Raw genomic sequence first — 22,916 nt, forward strand, 5'->3', positions numbered from 1 at the left:
CATTAATATTCACACCTACCACCCAGGACTGTTTGTTATTCTACTCACTTCAAATACAAGTATCTGAGATACAGAGAGACTGATGCCAAAATTTACAAAAATATGCATACTTATAGGTAACCAACTTCTACACATTAGGGCTCGATGTTTAGTGGTGTCAAGCATGCATGACTGCAGTTGGCTTCAAAGGAAGCTGCAGGTGCTCAGCTCTTCTGAAAGCCAGGCCCTATATGTCTCTAGATCAGTGGTCCCCAATCTTTTTCGTCTGGCGGGCACCGGACAACAAGCCACTGAGGACGGTGGCTGACGGATGAGCATCTGCCGAAATACCGCAGAAAATCAGTGGCATTTCGGTGACGATGCCTCTGGATGACGCTGCTTCTCGGCGGCATTTCAGCGGATGCTCGTCTGCCCATCAGTACGCAGGCACACAGATGCCCCGACGGGTGCCATGGCACCCACGGGCACCACGTTGGGGACCACTGCTCTAGTTGGTCACTCAAACTGATGTACACAAAAGTAGCGGTCACTTGAAACTTTCAGCCCAAGTGGCTTATTACCCAAGCGCGCACACTGCAAGTCAGTACCAGAGTTTGGGTTAGAACTCTGGAGTTTGATTCCCTAGGCTGTGCTCAGACCACACAGCTAGCTGTATTCTCCAGTAATTAGAGCAGGCAACTGTCAGGCAGGACTCCCACTTTCCAATCCTACCTTTGACAACAAATAGATCTTGGCAAGTTCCTTTGTTTGTGCTTGCAGAGAGCTGTACAATGGGAATAATTAAACTAACCCATCTCTGAGGGTGAATGTGAGCATTAATGTAAAATAGTAGATATTATATAATATGCAGCACGAGTCCTGAGGAATCTCAGATCCAAGGGTCAAATCCTGACCCCACCAAAGTCACTGGAAAAATTCTCTTTGACTTCAGTGGCACCAGAATTTGATGCCAGGTATCTGGAAATCTCACCTGTTATCCTGTGCCCTACCACCCCTGTTATGATAAGCTGAGAAACATCTGCTGCTGGAAATTAACTGGAAACAACATAGGCCCAGTTGCAGCTCTTTGCTCAAAGAGGCACTTTCTTTCTCTTTTGCTTCTTTCAGGCACCAGACACTGCCTGAATCTAGCCACCTTAAGGGTAAGAAGCAAGTCCTATTTATTTTGTTTAGCTTCAGTCTGGTGTTTTTGCAAAAAGCACATCCAATCAATGTTTAAATCTGTAAAACTGAAGGGCAGGAACGCCACAACATGAGGCATCTGAGAGATCAGATATAGAAATAATGTAGGATTTGGGATTTTTTTTTAAATATCTGAAAATCACTTCCTCCTTTACATACCTGCCAAGCCCCAAGTTCAGGATTCCATGTTTCCTCTGCCTCAGCTGATGACATCTAATACCTAAAACAGAGAAGAGAGCAGTTTCCTCTAATGCTCCAGGCATTTGTGATCCTGTCAACTCTTGCATGGAAGACACTGAATCCTGGACTTGGGACTTGGCAGGTAAATAAAGGAAGAAGTGATTTTCAAACCTTTTGCTATAAAATGTAGCTATGTTTATCATTTTAACGTGTATAAATATGCAGTGCTAAAAATTTGGGATCCTAAACTTTCTTCAAAAGCTACGAAGTTGACTCAAGTAGTTTTGCAGACTGCTACCGGATAGAGGCTACACACAGGGCATAGAGGTCAGTCACGCTGTTGGACTGTTGCTGCTCTTTATACAGGATACACCTCTATTCCCAGTTATTTTGATCTGCAGCTGTGCCTCCGTTATGAAGAAATAAACTGAGCAACTGTGCTTCTAATAGTCAGCTCACGCCTTTTTCCTTCAGTGCCAGCTGTAATCCGAGGAAAAATACTTTTCTTTTAGAAAGTGAATTTAGAGACGAGTGATAGTAATTACAATTGGAGGTACTTATTGTTGAGGAAAGAGTAAACTAATTAAATATGTATAGCTTGGCCCAATGTCCAAGAGGGGTATGATAACCGTTTACAAGTATTTGCAGGGGTATAAACAACAAAGAAGGAGAGGAATTATGTGGAGTGATACACAGGAATCGAAGGAGGACTCTCAGGAAGAAGTCGAAGGAAACTATAGGTTCCATATTAGGAAAAATTTCCCAGCAGTGAAATCTTTTAGCCTGTGGAATCCTCTCTTTAGGGAGCAGATGGAGGCCCTATCATTTAAGACATGACTGGAGAAAGCCCTGGAGAGCACATTGTAGGGAACAATCATGCGGATGAATTCCATGACCTTGTAAGTCTTTTCCCAAATTTCTAGGAGCTGAAGTTCCCTTTTTAAAGAGCACATAATGCTCGAAAACCTACCAACCGCTATGCCTACCTTCATGCCTCCAGCTTCGATCCTGGGCACATCACACGATCCATTGTCTACAGCCAAGCACTGCGGTACAACCGCATCTGCTCTAACCCCTCAGATAGAGACCAACACCTACAAAATCTCCACCAAGCATTCCTCAAAACTCAATACCCGCATCGAGGAAATAAGAGAACAGATCAACAGAGCCACGTTGACCACGAGCCTCCTACTGCAAGACAAACCCAAGAAAGAAACCAACAGACTCACTGGCCATCACATACAGCCCCCAGCTAAAACCCTCCAATGCATCATCAGAGATCTACAACCATCCTGGACAATGATCTCACACTTTCACAGGTCTTGGTGGCAGGCCAATCCTTGCCACACACAATCTGCCACCTGAACGTATTCCACCAGCAATGCACACCGTACCATAGTAACTCTAGCTCAGGAACCATCCATGCAACAAACCTCGATGCCAATTCTGCCCACATATCTACACCGGCGACAACCATCAGGACCTAACCAGAATCAGCCATACCATCACCGGGTTCATACACCTGCACGTCACACCAATGTATATACCTACCCATCATATGCAGCAATGCCCCTCTGCTATGTACATCGGCCAAACTGGACAGACACTACGGAAAAGGATAATGGACACACAATCAGATATCAGGAATGGCATGTACAAAACCTGTAGGAGAGTCACTTCAACTCCTGGCCACACTATAGCAGACCTTAAGGTGGCCATCCTGCAGCAAAAAAACTTCAGACCAGACTTCAAAGAGAAACTGCTGAGCTTCAGTTATTGCAAATTTGAGCAACGCATCAGCTCTGGACTAACAAAGACTGTGAATGTTGCCAACTACAGAACCAGTTTTCTCTCTTTGATTTTCACACCTCTACTGCTAGAACAGGGCCTCATCTCCCTGAATAGAACTAACGCTCGTATCTCTTAGCTTGCTTGCTAGCATATATATACCTGCCCTGGAAATTCCACTACTGTGGTCTGACGAAGTGGTATTCACCCACGAAAGTCACGCTCAAAAACGTCTGTTAGTCTATAAGGTGCCACAGGATTCTCTGCTGCTTTTACAGATCCAGACTAACACGGCTACCCCTCTGATAATGACTTTAGTATATTTAAAAGAAACATTTAACAATCAAACTCACCGATAGCTACAAATATTCCTTGTGCCTTTTTATAGTGCGTAAACCTTTATAAGCAAGAGACACTGTAAGAACGTGTTGGAACTTGTCATGGGACATGGCCTCCAGTGTGTCAGCTAGGGATGAGGTAGGAGATCACACACATTGCACCTTTCCCCAAAGGCTTCTAGCCCTTGAACCTAGGGCTGTGACTGCATTGGCAACTTTCTTAAAATCATTCCCTGCTGCACTACCACCACATTGCTCCATCAATGCCATCAGTATTGGGAGTGCTTGCACAAAGAGGACAAAGCCAGTTGCTGACATTTTTACCAGAGCCATATAGCACTGCTCAGAGCTGGTCCAGAAGATGCAGTGGTATAAAATGCTGGCAGCTACTCTACGTTACCCCCAGCTGAGCTTCAAGGTTGAAGCTTAGGGCCTCATCCTAAGAAGCTGAGGCCCACAATTCCATTGACATAGTGGTAAATTTGTGCTAAGGACACTGTTCTTCTTACAGCAATGTTAGAAATACTTTCCCTCGGCATGGGCATACCGACAGTCAACCTTCAGGAGGGAGAGAAAATAAAGAGCAGCTATGCTTTTGAATGATAAGAAGTTTAATCCTAGAAGTCACGTCACTTGATTTTAAGTGACACTCTCTCTCTGGACATCTAAATCCTCTCAACTTTTTGCTTAATAACTTTCTCTTTTCACATGCTTATTGGTGACTGGCCAAATAAGATTATTGCTGAACTATCTCCTGTAAGAATGCTAACATCTCCCAGAGGTGTTGGGATGATTACGATAATGTTTGCACAGCACTTTCATGTAAAAAAGATGAGCTGAAAGGTGTTTATTATTAGACATCACCTCACAATCAGTACTTCTAGGGTGACCGTAAATTCATCTGATTATACAGTCATTCGGAAAACATGACACATGTGCCACTTTTTCATACAGGACTTTAAAACCCTCTCTTACATAGGCTATGTCTGCACTAGCATCTTTGTCAGTATAACTTATGTGGCTCAGGGTGTGAAAAAAACACCCCCAGGTGACATACGTTACACCGTCAGAAGCACTGACATGGACAGTACTGCGTCAGCAGGAGATGCTCTCCCACTGACATCACTACCTCTGCTCGTTGAGCATGGTTTAATTATGTTGACGGGAGAGCTCTCTCACATTGGCATAGAGCGGCTAACATGGGTAATTTCTCCAGCACAGACGTGGCCTTATAAACAAATAGTCAGAACAATTCTACAAAGCAATTCTTGCAAAGAGCACTAAGTGTAAAATGAACAATAAATACTTAGTATTTCTATAATGCATTTCATCTTCAAAGTGCTTTGCAAATATTAACTCCCATCCAGTCCTGGTAGGTCGGTAAATGTTATCCTCGTTTTACACAAAGAGAAACCAGGATACAGAGAGATGAAGTTGCTCAACAACATTCCTGGTGTTCGATTTCTAGCTCTCTGCCACATCATATGACAGGTTCCCAGTCCAAGATCTCGAGGTCAGACCTCTTGCAACAATTGTCCAGCAGTAAGTTAAACAGGGACAGCTGTCTGCAATCTCCTTCCTCAGACCAAGATCATTGGGGGCACTCAGAGTTGCTGCAACATCTTTGCATTGTGTCCTGAAGGCAGACAGAAGTGGGAGAGACTGCAGTGTTAGTTATCATGAGTCAGACACAGGATAGGAGGCAGGGCCTTTTCCACTGTGGGTACATGAGGCTGAAATTCTCTGTCTTGTGACATTAAACAGCAGCAGCAGTCTTGTGGACTCTTTGTGCAATACCAGACAAGGGGTATTCCCCATTCTCATTTATCAGATTTTCTGGGTGCCTACCCTAACCATTAATTTTGCAGTTTCATTTAGATTTATTACTCACAGAGGCCTCTGGGCATGGAGCACCAAACAGTTAGTTGTCAGTATTTTCACTGACCTTAAAATATTTATTACTATGTGTATGTTCATTGATCTAGACGCCTATGCCTACCAGTGAACATCTCACAAAAACACCTGGGAACTGGGAGTGGATGACGGGATGGATCACTTGATGATTCCCTGTTCTGCTCATTCCCTCTGGGCACCTGGCATTGGCCACTATCAGAAGATAGGATACTGGGCTAGATGCACCTTTGGGGCTGGTCAACACTACGTCGTTAGGTCAACATTCCCCGCATTAAGTCGAATTTATAATGTGCTTGTCTACCCTACAGAGCCCTTCCTGCCAACCTAAAGGGCTTTTCAAATCAACGCCTGTACTCCACCTCAACAAGAGGAGTAGCACTAGATTCAACCTTCCCGGGTTGAATCAGGGGTCGTGTAGACACAGCACAGTGTAGTTTGACTTGTTTGGCCTCCAGGTGGTGTCCCAAAGTGCTCCAATGTGTCCGCTCTGGCCAGCCCTTTCAACTCCAGTGCAATTCAGCCAGGTACACAGGAAAAGCCCTGGGAACTTTTGAATTTCATTTCCTGTTTGATCAGCATGGAGAGCTCACCAGCACGGCTGACCATGGCTGCCCAGGGCTGCAAACATGCGCCAGCATGGAGCGAATGGGAGACACTGGCTCTGATTGCTGCGTGGAGAAAAGAGTCTGTGCGGGCAGAGCTCTGAACCAGCAGAAGAAATGCTGACATCTATGCCAAAATGGCACAGGGCATGGAGGGAAAAGACTACAGCAGGGACACCCAGCAGTGCCATGTGAAAATAAAGGCGCTCAGGCAAGCGTACCAGAAGACAAGGGAGGTGACTAGTCTCTCTGGTGCTGAGCCACAGACATGCCATTTCTATGAGCAGCTGCATGCGATTCTAGGCGGGGACCCCACCAGTATCTCAACACTCTCCGTGGCTACCTCCCAAGGGATCCAGGCAGCCACAGGCAACAACAAGGAGGACACTGTTAATGAGGAAGGAGGAGGAGAAAGCGCAGCAGGCAAATGGCGGATCCATTCTCCCCAACAGCCAGGACCTTTTCCTAACTCTGGAGCCAATCCCCACCCAAGACTCACTGGTGCGGGACTGTGATGGTGGAGAAGGCACCTCTGGTGAGTGCACACTTGTAACAACACTACAGGGGTTAAATGCAATTGTGGTTAATGTTTAATTTGAGGTAAACAATAGGGACACAGTGGCAGTCAGTGCAGCCACGCAAAGGGTGCTCACCAGAAAAGTCTGTTTATGTACCAAGAGTTTCCACATTAAAAAGTGTCCCCTGGTGTGCACTCACACCGTCTATTCTTTCGTGTGCACTTGCCATGCCTGCCTGCAAACCGAAATCTGCTGCCCAGCGCTCTGCCATGTGTTGTACCTTACTGGCTGGCTGAGTACCTCAGGGAATGTATTTACTGCAGTCAATTCTTTCATTCATTGCAACAGTTAACCTTTTGTTTTCAACAATGTATGTTTTCCTTGCAGCAGCAACATTTTCTCTGGGTGCTTCCTCCACTCCAGCACAAAGGCTGTCCCAGATTAGAAAGTGAAAAAAGCGGACAAGGGAAGACATGTTCTGTGATTTGATGCGTTCCTCTGAGGCTGACAGGGCCCAGCTGCATGCATGGAGGCTCACACTCTCAGAGAGCATGTGCATCAACCAAGAGGGCAGGGAAGAAGAGCGTAACACGCAAGAGGAGATATTGCAACTTATTGGGGAGCAAACAGGTTGAGGTGCAGGAAAGGCAGCTAGACCTTAGAGTCCCACTGCACCCAATGATGAACCAGCTTCCTTCCTCACCAAGTTCCATATCCTCCTCTCCCAGATGTCCTAGAATGCCGCGGGGGGGTGGGGGATGGGAGGAGACAAGACAAGAGCTCCGTTAGCCCTTGAACTCAACTCCAGGGGATGGTTCATGGAGCAGAAAGCTCTCGTTTCCACAGCTTTGATTGCTAGACAGTGCAATTGTAATAAGCTGTGTTCTTGCCCCTCCCTCCCTGTGTTATCAGGCCCTTATCTGGTTATCGTTTCTATTCATTGTGGTCTCTGTTCAGTGTTTGTTAGCATAATAAAAATGCATGAAATGAGGACAAGAGGCTCTTTATTCACTGTGCACACAGTGGTTGGTGGGGGGTTAGTTTACAGGGCAGTACATGCGAAGAAGGGGGCAAGCTGGTAAGGAACAACACACAGAACTATCACATCAATGTTGGATCATTAAGGAAACTGGTTTTCAAAGCCTCTCGGAGATGCAGTATGCCTTGATGTGCTCGTCTTATTGCCCTGGTGTCTGGGTGCTCATAATTGTCAGCCAGGCGATCAGCCTCAACTTCCCCCCCTTACTTTCACAGATATTATGTAGAACACAGCAAGCAGCAGCAGCAACAGGAATATTGCTTTCGCTGAGGTCTAACCTAGTGAGTAAGCTGTGCCAACGCCCCCTTTAGATGTCCAAAAGGGGCATACCACCACCATTCTGCACTTGCTCAGCCTGTGGCTGAACTGCTCCTTACTGCCGTCCAGGCTGCCTGTGTACAGCTTCATGAGCCACAGGAACAAGGGGTAGGCTGGGTCTCCAAGAATAACTATTGGCATTTCAACATCACCAATGGTAATTTTCTGGTCGGGAAGAAAGCTCTTTCTTGCAGATTTCTGAAGAGTCCAGAGTTCGTAAAGGTGTGCGCGTCATGTACCTTTCCCGACCATCTCACGTTGATGTCAGTGAAACGACACCTGTGAACCACTAGCGCTTGCAACACCATTGAGAAGTAGGCCTTGAGGTTTACGTACTCTTTGGCAAGGTGGTCCGGTGCCAAGATAGGAATGCGCCTTCCATCTATCACCCTACCAGTTAGGGAATCCCATCGTGGCAAAGCCATCCACTGTGTCCTGCACGTCTCCCAGGGTCACTACCCTTCTTGGCAGAAGTGAATGGATTACCTTGGCTACTTGGATCACAGCAGCCCCCCAGTAGATTTACTGACTCAAAACTGATTCCCAACTGACTGGTAGCAAGCTGGCATTGCGAGCTATGTCACACTCTTCTCAACTGGTAGAGCAGGTCTTATTTTGGTATTTCTATGCATCAGGGCTGAGGAAAGCAAATTGCAAATTTCCATGAAATGGTCTTATGCATTCGAAAGTTATGCAGCCACTGGGACTCATCCCATGATGCGGTCCCACCAGTCTGTGCTTGTTTACCTGGCCCAGAAGTGGCACTCCACTGTGTTAACAAGCCCAGCTGCTGCTGCCAGTAGGTGTGAATTGCTCCATTCCACGGCTTCCAGCACTGCTATTTGTGCGGCATCACATTCTTTCTGCATGGCTGCTCCTGGCTGGGCTCTGCAAATACCGCAGGGCAATGCGTGAGGTATTTGTGACGCTCACAACAACAGAGTACAGCTGAGCGGGATCCATGCTTACTGTGCTATGGTGTCCACACGAGTAACCCAGGCTTAGGAGTGAAAATGATTTTCTGCCGTTGCTTTCAGGGAGGGAGGACGGGAGGAGCCAAGTGCATCACAGGAGGCTGATGATATGTACCCAGAACACTCATGGAAATGTTTTTGTCCCATCAGGCACTGGGAGCCTAACCCAGAATTCCAATTGGCAGCAGGAACTGTGGGATAGCTGCCCACAGTACATCACTCTGTGAGTTGATGCAACCCACGGCAGTGGGGATGCGCTCCACCGATGGAATGTGCATAGTGGGGGGACACACCATCGATTTTGTAAAATCGGAGGCTACTGGTCGACTTTAATAAATTCGACCTAATTTCGTAGTGTAGACAAGCCCTTGGTCCTACCCAGCATGGACATTCTTATGTTTAAGATGCTGGACTCTTTTGGAAGGGGAAGGGAGCATCACAGTAGCAGAACGGGGTTTGCAGTTGGGTGAAGATGCTGCAGTATGTCATCATCCAATTTCTTTTTGTTAAGTCTTCTTACCCTGAACTAACTCCAGGCTGCATTGCTGTCATTGTATGCATTCATGGAGAAGAAAATCTCTACGGGAGAGCACACAAACTACGAAGGGAACTAGGCTAGACGCTGGTGTCCAGGCCCCCATACGTCCACTTCTGGGCTGCAGAAAGATGGGAGGGGGGCAGTATAGAGAAATGTTAATAAGACTCTCTGGGATGAGGATCACTGTCTGACTTTCTCATAACACCTGAGCTCACCCCCCATCCCACCCCAGACAGGACTGAGTGTATCCTGACTAAGCGAAGGAGGAGGAGAGCCCCCAAAAGACAAGGCCCCAAACATTTCCACCACAGGGAACTGTTGTCCAGCGCAACCCCCTTACACACCCAAGGACCTACCCTGGGCACAGGGAGAGAGAATCTCCAGTGCCTTTAGCCAACACCCTATCTGGCCACCCCACATGGCCCACTTGCCTCGCTGAACTTAACCACCCCCATACTCACCCAACGGCCCTCCTCCCTATCTGACAGTGTGGCCAGCCAACACCCCCAGGTATCACCATATCCAGCCACATCCCCTAGGGTCCGTTCCCCTGGCTGACGACCACACCCAGCGACCCCACACACCCCCAGGGTCCGTTCCCCTGGCTGACGACCACACCCAGCAACCCCACACCCCCCAGGGTCCGTTCCCCTGGCTGACACCATACCCAGCTATCCCCACACCACCCCAGGGTCCATTCCCACAGCTGACACCATACCCAGTCACCCCCCTGGGGCCCACTCTGCTGATACCATACCCAGCCCCACACACCCACAGGACTCTCTTCCCTGGCTGACACCAAACCCTGTCATGCCCACCAGGGCCTAATCCTCTGGCTGATATCATTCCAAGCCCCCTGACCCCGCCGACAGGACTTGCTCTTCTGCTGACACTGTACCCTGCCCCCCACACATTGGGCAGCTCATTCCCCCAGCTGGCACTGGCCCAGAACACAAGAGCTGCCCCAGCAGAATAAGGAAGATCCAGTCCTCACCCAGCTTAGAAATCAGGAGCTCTTGGCACCACACACTGCAGACAAATCATGGAAGTCTGAGTGCCAGTGGGGAACACAGCGGGGAGGCAAGAGCCTGTTGGAGCAGGGGTGGGCCAGCCCAAGGGAACAAGAGGCACCCTGGAGGCAGAATCAATGCCACCACTTGGCAGGTCTCCCACACCTGGGCCAAGACAACATGGGGGTAGGCACAGGTCAGACAGAATCAGGCTTGGTTCTAGCTGCCTCAGTACAGAGCAACAGGGTTTCCATTCTCCCTGGAGTCTCTTTGCAGAGATCAAAGCACTTCTGTGAGGGGCCTAGGAGGCAATCGGGAAGCGACACAGTTTGTGACGTGTGGTATATAAAAAACTGCTGCACGGCCACTTGCCCGCACAGTTTACAGGGAACGCAGCTTGTTCCCTTTTTTTGCTTCTTTATACATATTAAAGTCTGAGAGGTTTCCTCCCTACACACTGCCAAAAATAAAGTGGGCTGTAGTGTAACGTACTTTAACACCATAGGGTTAGGAGGAGCTACAAGGGTCAATTAGACTAAACCCCTGCCAAGATAGAGAATTTATTGTGTCTAAACCATCCAACACAGATGGCTCCAGCCTCTTTTTTTGAAAACCTTCAAAGAAGGAGATTCCACAACTTCTGTAAGTAGTTTATTCCATTGTCCCACTGTTCTTACAGTTAGGACTTTTTCCTGAGATTTAATCTAAATCTGCTATCCTGTAGTTTGAACCCATTGCCTCTTATTCTGCCCTATGTGGCAAAAGAGAACAACTTTTCTCCATCTTTTTGTGTTCACCACATTCCCTGTGTACCAAACCAGTGATGTTGTCAGAGAAGGAAATCCAGCTGGTTTGGTGTGATTTGTTCTTGGTGAAGCCATGCTGGCTGCTAGTGATCACCCCTCCATCCTCCCGGTATTTGCAGATGGAATGTTTTATACATGGCTCTAGCAGCTTCCCAGGTATAGACCAGTCAGCCTGGCTTCGATAGCTTCCCAGCTCCTCCTTTCCCCCCTTGTTAAAGATGGGCCCTACGTCAGCCCTTCTTCAGTCTTCCAGGACCTCACCTGTCATCCAGGAGTTTGCAAATAACATTGCTGGTAGTGCTGAGATTTCTTCAGCAAATTCCTTCAGCACCCTGGGCTACATAGCATCAGGCCCTGCTGACCTGAATTCATTCAAATAAGCAGAAGATCTGACATGTTCTTTACTTAACCCAAACTGCATTTCTTCCCCTTTGTTGTCTATAGTAACTTCACTAGTTGTCTGGTCACTTTATTTTGTATGTGAAGATTGAAGCAAAGGAAGCATTAAGCATTTCTGCCTTCTTATCTCCCATTACCAGCTCACCTTCTCCATGAGCAGCAGGCCCACGCTATCCCTGATCTTTCCTTTTTGTCTGACGTATTTGGAGAACTCCTTCTTGTTGCCTCTAATACTTCTTACCAGTTGTATTTCATTTCTTGCCTTAGCTTTCCTGGCTTGGTCCCAACACGTTCAAGCATTTCCCATGTGTACATCCTTCATGACATGCTCCTCCTTCCATTTCCTCTATGTATCCCTTTGGGGTTTTAGATAGCTAAAAAGCACCTTGTGCAGCTATATTGGCCTCCTGTGCTTATCATCTTTCCTCCACATCAGAATAACTTGATGTTGACACTCTAATATTATAGATCTTCTTGACTCCTTTTCTTCCTAATTAATCTTTCCATGGGATCTTGCCTACTATTTCTCCTTTCCATAGGATCTTGAATTCTATCAGATCATGATCACTTCCTCTCAAGTTCCCAGAGGAAGTGATCATGATCTGATAGAATCCTGGAAAACTAATGAAATAGGAACACCACAAGAGAGTGAAAGTTGAGCAGCCCTTACCTCTTGTGCCTTAATTGAAGGGGTAACTATCAACAGCCTGCAAGACAGGTCTTCCAGAAACACCAGGAAAGACCACAGTTGACCTTGCTGATGTCTCTAGAGGCATGTTCTCAGTCTGGGAGCTTTGACCACCCCGTCTTTTCCGTATTGCTAAATAGCAGGAGAGACCCACAGCGGTCTGGCCACGTTAAAGGCTGTAATGGGATGTAAAAGGTTGAGAACCTTGCTCTAGGGGTTGACAACAAGCAGGAAAGTTTTAAAGGAAACCCCAGTCATACTTTTAGGCTCTCTTTATCCATCAGAAAGAAGCAAGAGGGGGCACAAGCCCAACTGAAGAAAAAAAGATACTTAGCCAGTCACCTTTTACATTACCAACCTGTCAACGAGTCAGACGTCTGAAGCTTGATGGAGGTTGATAAAGTAAATTAGCATACGGAAAGGTCAGATATGGAATATAACAAAACCTATGCAGAAACAGAGTTTGCAATATAATCTCTCAAGAGTCAGTTTTATACCATGCCCTTCAGTGGGTATTGAGACACCCTTAAGAATCCCAGCGTGAAGTCCTGGTCACCTCTTTACTTAGGCTTTTCTTTCTGTTTATTCAGCACTTACCCCAACTAACTGATTATCGTTTCCACATTTTATCTTCTAGCCAGGGTATGGTTAACACAGGACTTCATGGATGACACCAAGGCTACCTTGATTTATCAGGAAAAGGGTGATGAAAGCTGCAGCTTCTTCTAACCCCAACTGTGTACACACATAGTAGGGGGACAGTCTAGATTGCCACATGTCTGGTCACCCTTGGTCTATGCAACTGAATCCTGAAGTTGTTCCTGAATTGCCATTCTGGCAGGACGAAGCAATACAATTGTACATCAGAAGCAAGCCCACATCTCCAACACAGTTACTTTGATAATGGAGCTAGCTTGACACCTCTTGGCATAGATTTAGTCAACTCTCTGTTAGGACGTACCATGCTTTACAAAAGGAGGGCAAGCTTGTACCAATTGCTGGCTTGCTTTGCTACTCTATCATGATTCCTATTCCTCTTTTTCCAAAAAACACACAGAAAACAAACCAATCAACCGAACAATCCTTCAAACACAGATACTCAGAACAATTTACATGCAAATTGGGTCAGAGAAGAATGCTACGGGTAAAGAGGAAAGACAGATACTCCTTACACATACACACTCTCCATAGCCCTTTTTGGCTGTGATCTGGAGTTCAACTATCAATGGGGGCGAGGACAAGAAAAGGAAGGAAGGAAAATAAAATGGACCCTTGATTCCCTCAAAAAAAAAAAAAATAAATAAAAAACCACTGTCCCTCAGACCCCCGAAATTCACCAAAATGCAATGCCTGACAGTCACACTCTGCCTCCACCTGGAGGCCACAGACCTCAGCTTTTCTTTGGATGCTAGTCTCCTTTGCTTTGTTCACACTAGTGGTAGCAATAGTAGGAACCGACCTGTAAACAGGTCTCCAGGAAGCTATTTAACCATTGCATTGTATAGAGTCACTCTAGAGAATGTTCATTTACACGGTGCCTAAAATACCAGCATCTGCCTGGAGCAGTGTTTAGACTTGGGCTCCCACCACAATGCTGCACTTGCTGGAGCTTAACTTGTGGTAGCAATTTATTGAAATTTTAGGAAAAGTTTCTTATGGTAGACACGGCACCTCTAGCTGGTAACTTAGCCTTCTGGAATGATAGAACTGCAACATTATTGGAGAGATGTAAGAAGAGATTCAATGAGCTGTTAGTGGGAATGAAGAAATAAGCAGGTCTGTGAAACACTGGAGTTGAAAATGCATGACAAACTGGTCTTTTCTGACCCAGTCATCGACCAAGAACCCATTGTGCAAGGAGCTCTATAAACACAGAACAAAAAGATGGTTCCTGTCTCAGAGTGCTAAGTAAGGGACAAGAGGCAACAGATGGACACAAAGACAAGGGAGTACAGATGAACAGACAGCATTGATCAATATGATGGGAAGTGGTCTCAGCACAGCAGCAGCCTAGCAATTGTCACTATTTTTTTTTTTTCAACCTGCATCACACCGAAGGAGAGTTTTGAGGAAAGATCTGAAAGTGGATAAAAAGGTAACTTTGTGGATGTGTAAGGGGAGCATCTCCCCAAGCATGGTGAGGCAGCATGGGAGAAAGCACGAAGATGCTTGTTTGTAAAATTAACACATGGGCAATGGAGACTTGCATCACAAACTGATTTGAAGTGAGCCCACTGACAGCTCAATAGTAAACGAGAGATGACAGGTAGGCTGGGGATTGACGGTGAAGGTCCTTGAAAATGAATACAAGCAGCTTTTGTTTGATGCAATAGAGAAGGGGAAGTCAGTGGAGGGATTCAAAGAGAGGAGTGATATGGTCAAAGCAACATTTATACAGTACAGGAACTAGCTCACTGATCTGACTCCTCTCCGCCCCTCACCCCCCACACATAGTGAGCTACTTAGGCCCAATCTACAAGGAGTACCTAACACATGCACTATACAAGCTATGCACGGATGAAGATGAAGTTTTAGGGTAGCATTATTTCAAACAAAATGCTGTAGGAGCTGCTATGTTTAAATGTGGAGATTTACCAAGAGTTACATGAAGTTCAGACAGCTCTGGAACAAGAGGATTCAGAACAAAGTTGTTAAAATACATGAATAAAATTATATAAAAAAATATTCTTTCAACATACTCACGAGTTTGGCTGTTAAAACCACAGCATGGCTAAAATGGGAGACTTCTGTAGCAGACAGTACATGTCTACAGAAGAGAGTAAACCATTTCATAACATTCTAGTTCTGCAAATTATATCAGGGACAGGGGGAAATATGAAGCTGCTTCATACTAAAACTGTAGAGATCACACTTCTGTTTTATTATGAGTGAAAAATAGCCATTGCCTTAGATACTCTGCATCTTCTTGACTGCTTTCTAGCCACATCCAGTGCCTAGAAGCATTTCAAAGTACAGCTATGATTTTGCAGTCATAGGCTGCAGTATAAATTATTCTTCATAGCTTGCTTCTGCTCATGGTACTTTCCTTCAGTTTAGATTTTGGGTTACAGAAGAAAGTCCTAGTGCAACCAGATCAAAAAGTTTAATTTGTGCTAACTGGAGTTTGGCTGCTGTTACCTTTCCTAAGACCATAACAGGCCAGATCCAGATAAAAGCTAGGAAGAATAATAGTTACCACAGAGCTGGTGGTAACATAAAGAGGATATAAAGTTAACTCTAATTTGCACTTGGAAGATGCGGGACAGCATAAGATGTAATCTTATGTGTACCACCAGGAACTGGTTCTATTCGTCCTGGTCATCTAAGGAATCCTCTCAAGGCCTTGATGACTGGTGTTATGGGGTAAAGGAAAAATGAGCATGGAAATTATCTTAGTCAAGGAAAGACGAGAAGTCACTTGCGTGTGTTTCGATGCCCTTGGGACAATGAATGTTGATGGTGGCCTTGGCCTCTCAGTGAAAGCACAGTCTCTTTTTAGACTGGAAGTGCGGGAAGCTGAGGATCTGATTTTCAGAGGTGATGGGAAAAGGTATCACCTCAGTCCCATTCACACTAGGAGCCAAATAAATCCTATATTCTCTACCTGTCAGTAGATTTAGCTGGGTTCCTCTGAGGGACATGAAGTAGCAGAAACGATGAGTGCCCTGTTCTGGGTAAATTCTGAGGGAACAAGTCACTAGCTACATCATCCTGGGTGTTTCAAACAGTCCAGCAGGAGGTGCACTAACTAGAGCAGGCAGCTCAGGAACAGCCACACTGGATCAAACCAGCCAGTGGTCCAGTCAGTCTGATATCCTGTCTTTTGACAGTGGCAACACCCAGATGCTTCAGGGGAAGGTGCAAAATCCCTGTGTTGTACAACTATGGAAAAGTTTAAATTTCCACTAGGAAAGTTTCTTGCGAAGCCCAAGCAATTAAATTTTATGCTTCAGGGTGGGAACTAAGTGTTGTCTTTTATCACTGGCCTCCCAGTATCACAGTATGCCTAGGCTGAAGAAACATTACATTAGGTGGCAAAATTGCTCCTCCCTTGACGCAAGGATTAGATATCTTAAAATAGAGGTTTTCTTTGAGTCTTGGTAACCTTATTCTGGGCACTAAACTTAGCTTCCTTGTTTAAGATTTGTGTATTTTTAAGGCCAGTAGAGACCATTCAATTATCTAGTCTGACCTCCTCTAGAACACAGACATTAAATTCCATCTAGTTATCCCTGTATTAAGCCCAATAACTGGTGTCCCGTTTCATCCCAGGTGGTGTCTGGGATTCAGATGGAGCCAGTAGAGGTGGCAATGTTATCTAGATCCCTCTCTCTGGCCCAGTCTGGTCAGGACATCCCTCAGGATTAGGATGAAGAAAATCTGGGGTAGCAGGAAATGGTGGGTGTGGCAACTGGGATGGTGAAGCTCGCTCCAGTAGCCTCCATCTATTCTTCCATATCCGCCCGCCCACCGCCCTGAAATGTCTTTCTTTTAAGACCCAAAAAGGGAGTGATGGGTGGAATAGCCCATGCTTGCATTATATTTTGTCCACCCATTAGGCCTAATATCCAACACATCAATTCTGGTTCATTAATTTCTGGTTCCACGGTTTTTGTATTTAATAAACATGATTGCAACATTGTCCTTGAGGTATATTAACATGGCCTTTTTTGCTTCTCTGTATGGTTTTCTTTCATCTGTTTATAACATTTATTACTGAAAACTTTTCCCATCAACATTTGTTATAGGTTACTGTAACATCTGATGACCTTTTATATACTTTTTACAATTAAGCGCACAATTAGGGTAAATCTGTAGGCCCAATTATCACAACAAACACACACTCCTTAGTATAGCTATGTTGAAATGAAGTTATGCCCTCTGTACCTCATTAAAACCACTGGCCACAGAACTGTATTTTCTGGAATGAACTGAGTCGCATGGCCTTTAATGTAACAAAATTGATATACACATAACCCCTTTGCTGAAGATCCAGACTACACCTCTCAAAATGATTCAACAGCAGATAAAAAATAGCTGGCAAAAAAAAAAAAAAAAAAGTCAGCCATTGCATTTACACTGAAACTAGTTACTATAGTTCTTCCACAAAGTGGTTTGTTTCGGTTCACTTTTGCTGACCCATTTCTTTCTAAGAATATGTAAGGCACATGTTTCAGCACATCGACGCTTGAGACAACACTGTACATGAAACAACAAGTCTGCGACTAAGGCTGGAAGAACTTTTATGAAAGGAACAGAATCCAGATATGGCACAGTGCATTCAGTGTCTAGAATGAAATCATATATGGTAGGATGAGAAAAGAATATTGTAAAATACGAGTGCATAACATGGGAGTGAAGAAAGAAAAGGAAGGAGGGGAAAATGATGTGTTGCATATGAACAGCAAATGGAACCAAAAACTTTATTTAAAAAGAGACAGATGAAAAGCTGTCTTTCAAAAATAACCCTTACCTCTGTTACTAACACCTTCTTTCTTATTTAAAATTGCATTTTTTTTTAAAAAAAATCTCATTGGTTATTTTTGTGCATTTCACTTAGCTTGGACAAAGAAAACTGAGAGGCAGCATTATTTGGGGAAATAGCACAGACTCAAGAGTAACACATGGTCCACACGACTAAGTAGGACCAGCTTGCCTGAACAGACTAGGCAGGTAGGGAGCTGTGATCAGAATGCTGATTGCCTGAGAACTGCACACAAAGTTCTTCTGCGCTAAAAAATTCTATTTTTTTCTTACCCCTTCCTATCTTTCCATCTTCCCACCTCACATTTTTAGATGCAGACTCGTTGGGGCATAGAGTATCATTTACCAAATGCTTGTACTGGAGCCTCAACCTGGATGCGAGCTCTAGACACCACCACAATATCCAGTCTCTGTTGCTTATGATTCCATGACATGGCATATTTCAGTACACTCTAGGAGCTGCAATGGCTCCATGACGTGGAGAAAATATCAGGTTCAGGAGAAAACAGATGGTGAAACATGATATTTCCTCCACTTACCTTCATTGAGCCATTGTAGCTGCTCTTGACAGTGGAAACAGGAATTGCTTGTGATATCACCAGCAGCATTGGATTCCAATGATTTCTCAGACTTTGCTGGGAGAGAAAATGACAGTCAAGGGACAATTAAGTTTTCTTTAATTTGTGTGTAATTACTGACGAGGTACATAAATCAATATTCAACAAAACATTGCACACATCATAAATTAGGCAATGTCCAAGGTCTAAATAGGGTCCAGCATCATGGGACTTGGAAAGACAGAAACATTTCACATAGGTGCTGGAACGAGGTGTGCGGGGGGTGCTGCTGCACCCCCGGCTTGAAGAGGATTCCATCATAATACAGGGTTTATAGTTTAGTTCAATGGCTCTCAGCACCCCTAACACTGCAGCAGGACCAGTCCAAATGCTTTTTGGACTGGTAAGCAGGACAGTTTTCAGCCCCAGATTTTCAGCACCACCACTACTCACTGGCATTACCACCGCTCACCAGCAGCTGGAATTCCCCCATCTCAACCAGTGAGGCCAGAATTTAAAGGCACTGTCTTCCAGCATGCACAGGTTGGCGAGAAAGGTTGGAGTCTGCTTGCACTGGGGAGAATGTGTATCTGCTATGGTCTGGGCTTGTAACAGAACATACTAGCCTGTGACTCACACGGAGTTCCCAAACACAAACTGCTACGTGCAGATGCCTTTCCAGGAAATGCTATCGTGAGCATGGTGCAACATGAAGGAAACATTCCTTCAGCTGGTGAGCTCAGACATGAACAAGATAGGGGAAAGCATGCTTTTTGTGTACTTTTTCTTTAGCAAGCAACGGGTGATCTGTAACAGTCTCAGTGCTTTTTACAGACACTTTTAGGCCTAGCACATGGCAAAGTCACTTCTGAAGGGGCAAATTACCTTTCCTTTTCCATCTGCTTTTCTTCCTTTCTTTGTTACTGCCACCATCACTGCTACTGCTGCTGCTGCTGCTGTTCTGTGAGCTTTGAGAGTCTGACTGTGCGTCACTGCTCTCTTCTGAGCCATCAGACAGCTCTTTTAATCCGTCTGGAACATCCTTCTGCAAATTAAAAAAAAAGGCGGAGTCAATGTGACCTGCGCCAATTCCATATACAATTCATGGGAAACCAAAAGAACCTCAAAGGAAAAGAGTTTCAGTATTATTTATTAAGCACTGACAATGGTTTCTTCTATGCAGCAGAGTGACGTCAGAGACCATCCTCTTCTCTGGCTTCTCGTACACCCACATTGCCCTAGAACAGCTCATGCAAAATGCTGCCACTAAACTCCTCTATCTTGCCTGTCATTTTCATCATGTCATCCCTCATGTGTCATCCTGTACAACTCTGTTCATCCTCTCACACTGCCCTTCCTGAGCTCATGTGCACAGCACCTCCCTTCTCCAGATGCAAGTTCCTCTTGAACAAGCTCTTTGTGTGTTGTACTCCTGCTCCCTGGCCACTACGTCTGGCCTTCGATTGTGAACTTCCCCGGGAAAGGCACCATTCCTTGTCTGTTTGAAAGCACCTAGCGAAGGTTAATAAATCTTCCTCCACCACCCAAGCACCACATAATCTCATCATTTTGTTATTATTTATATATCAAAAGCGTGCAAAGCGCTTTACAAACAACTAGGAAGGCGACATGATCCCTTCCCCGATGAGCTCAGAATCCAAAGAGATTACTTGTAAGAGGAGGATAGTGGATGAGCCATAAAAAGTAATTGATTAAGATGGGAGATTTAGCACAATTCTTTCACTGCTTCAGTGGGCGAGGGGGCCATGTTGCATGGGACTATTTTTTAAAAACCCTGTTCCTACCTAGCCAGATGTCAGCTCCCATCTCCAATCAAACACTGATGCCAGCCTTCATTGCCCACTTTGATTTTTAAACAACCACCTTTCATGTAGTCTCCCAGGCTGCCTCTTACACTTGGCAGAAGCGCCTCAAATATCCACAAAGCCACCTCATTGTCATCCTCTAAATCCCTCCTCCACACTCTCTTTTGCAGTGATGCCTGTTAAAAAACAACTTTACAAAGGTTTGGGCAGCTGGTGTGCTAAGAACACTGCTTAGCAGACTGCCCACTATTGGCTCCCTGTTTCCATCGGTTTGTATCTATTTGTTGTCTCTTGCCTGATACTTAGATTGAAAGGTCTTAGGAGCCAGGACTGTCTCTCTGTTCTGTGTTTGGTTCAGCACCTAGCGCAATGTGGTCCTGGTCCATGATTGGAACTCCGAGGGGCTAATGAAATAGATACAAATAAAACGACGACAACAACAACCACCACCACCACCACCACCACAACGTTAATTGTGTGAAGGGCAAACCAGGGTTTCGAAGCTTCATGGCAGGAGTGTGTTTTAAGTTGAAAGCCAAGTGCCTGGGTAAGGGAGAAAATTCCTTTATTGAAGAGGACATAGGGCCTGAAAGTGTCCAACTGACTTCAGTGGGATTTGGATCAAGTCCATAATGACCAGTAATATATTGACATAGTTTGACGCCAAAGTGGAACTGGCAGCTCTCTAAGTCCCTTGTAAAAACAAATGCCAAATTCACTGACTATCACAGTGTGCGCATGGTGTGGGTGCATCTGTGTTTTTGTGCTGAAAGCTACCAGAATGACAGCCTTGCAGACCAAAGTCCTGCCTACCCACACGACTGTTACGGCACAAGCAGTAAAAGTTCCTCCCATCACCCTCTAGTGATGACTTTTTTTTTTTGGTGGGCGGGGGGCTGGATTACACAAGAATGCTAGTTGGTTCCAACAGGTTTCGTAATTCTTCTGGTGTAGATTATTGTTAACATCTTTTTGCAACATTTTTCCTGTAATTGTCAAATGATGAAAATTGCGTCAGTAGTGCTCCCCTGAGCATGAAAGCCTCACTGTGAATGACAGATTGCTGATGACTCGGGTCAGGAGTCAGTTCAGGAGGATCCATGCAAGAAGCTTGCCAGCCATGGAGAGCAAAGGGATATCATGGTAATTACCACAGTCACTCTTTGAGCCTTTATGCTTAGAGCTAGTGACTATGTTGGAATCTTTCAGATCTTGTGATATGATTTCTTGAAGACAGACATGAAAGAAAAATTCAGAAAGAATATCAATGAAGATTTCTTTATGTTTGAAAACTGAAAAGGCATCGGGACCTGGAGTTTTGGTACTTTTCATTACTTGAACAGCCTTTAACACCTCAGCTCATGTGGGTGGATCAGCAAGTGCAACAGATGTGGACAATATCTAGCAACTCATCAGAAACAGTAAAACTATTACGTAGTTTTCTAAAATGTTCACGCCACCACTGGTGGACAGCAGTGCAATATGTGATTAGTGATTCACCATCAGCACTCATTAGTGCTGTCAAGGCAGATATACACAGCTTTGACTACATGATAGGAACTTTTGGGGCCATGTTTATCAGCAAGGACCTATAGTTCATCTGCTTTATGGTCAAGCCACGTATTTTGCATTTTGCGGAGTTTGCACTGGAACATGCTGCAAGCTGCCCTATATCTGGCCTTTTTAGACTCAGAGTGGGTCAGCATTTGTCACCTGACATCAAGGTGATTCACTATTTCAGGATCATTATCAAACCAGTCTGCATAATATTTCACATACCCAGTACAATCCACAATGGTGTCATAAATTGTGTCATGCACGGATACTTATTTGGCAGATGTCTTCACAGACTGTTACTAGAAATTAGCTGGGTTGAAAATTATTCTGAGATTGATAGATCTTTCAGCTGGGCAATATTTACCTGTTTAAGTGACTGTTTATTTTTTTTTACATTTGCAGCTGAAGAGAGAGAAAGCTTTGACTGAACAATACGGTGATCAGTCCAACAACTAGCTCTACATAATACTTAAGTTATGCACACCTCTCAGATCTCACTGTCGGACCAACACAGATGCCAATGATATGAGCGAGGGCGCATCCAGGTTGTTTTGCATTTGTTGAGGAGTCGGAAGACAGTGTTTGACCCTTGTGGTCCCTTCTAACCCTATGTCATCAGCAGAAGTAGGCCACTGCTGTTCATGTTGCTAATGCCATGTTTTCCAAGTACACCACGCCATGCAAAATCATCAGAGCCAACACAAGCATTAAAGTCACCTAAAGTAATGAGATAGTCTTCATAGAGTCAACTGTATCAGATCATTTTGTTCAGAATAAAATTGCTCTGTACCCTCAGAGTTAGTTATTGTCAGTGCATGCATCCACCTCTCAGGGGCAGTTGGAGTTTCACCCGTCTGTTGTTTACACGGATAGACAGAATCGCCAAACAAGAGAGACAAAATTCTTTCTGATTGCAAAGCTGACTCCTGTGCCATGCGGCTGCTTTGGTGGGCACCCCTTTCAGCAGAGAACGTGTACCCAGCACTCTCCTCAGTCAGTTGACCCTCTTCAGCAAGTTGCATCTCACTCAGTACCAAAATGCTGGTACAATATCTTTCAAGCTCTTCAGCAACAGTCTGCCAGGCAGGATGATCATTTTGGATGATCAAGCGATATACAAATATTCCATGTAGCTACACTGAGTCAAAAAAGGAAACCGAGGCTTGTTTCAATTCCAACCACCTAATGAAACAACCTC

At 45.1% G+C, this 22,916-nt stretch overlaps 1 protein-coding gene across 6 annotated transcripts in view; it reads right to left on the reverse strand.

Annotated features, from left to right (window-relative positions):
• Window positions 1-22,916, reverse strand: part of ASXL2 (ASXL transcriptional regulator 2) — a 228,302-nt gene that overhangs the window by 111,134 nt on the left and 94,252 nt on the right. For 4 of the 6 annotated variants that reach the window (XM_032762361.2, XM_032762363.2, XM_032762364.2 and 1 more), the window contains 2 exons: window positions 19,221-19,380; window positions 18,318-18,413 (listed from right to left, as the gene is read on the reverse strand). In XM_032762361.2, the coding sequence (XP_032618252.1) occupies window positions 18,318-18,413; window positions 19,221-19,380 (256 nt within the window). The remainder of the gene's footprint in view (window positions 1-18,317; window positions 18,414-19,220; window positions 19,381-22,916) is intronic. The other 2 variants (XM_075063555.1, XM_075063556.1) reach the window with 1 other exon arrangement.

This window comes from Chelonoidis abingdonii, chromosome 3 (assembly GCF_003597395.2).
Source record: "Chelonoidis abingdonii isolate Lonesome George chromosome 3, CheloAbing_2.0, whole genome shotgun sequence".
In the NCBI taxonomy this organism is placed as follows: Eukaryota; Metazoa; Chordata; order Testudines; family Testudinidae; genus Chelonoidis; species Chelonoidis abingdonii.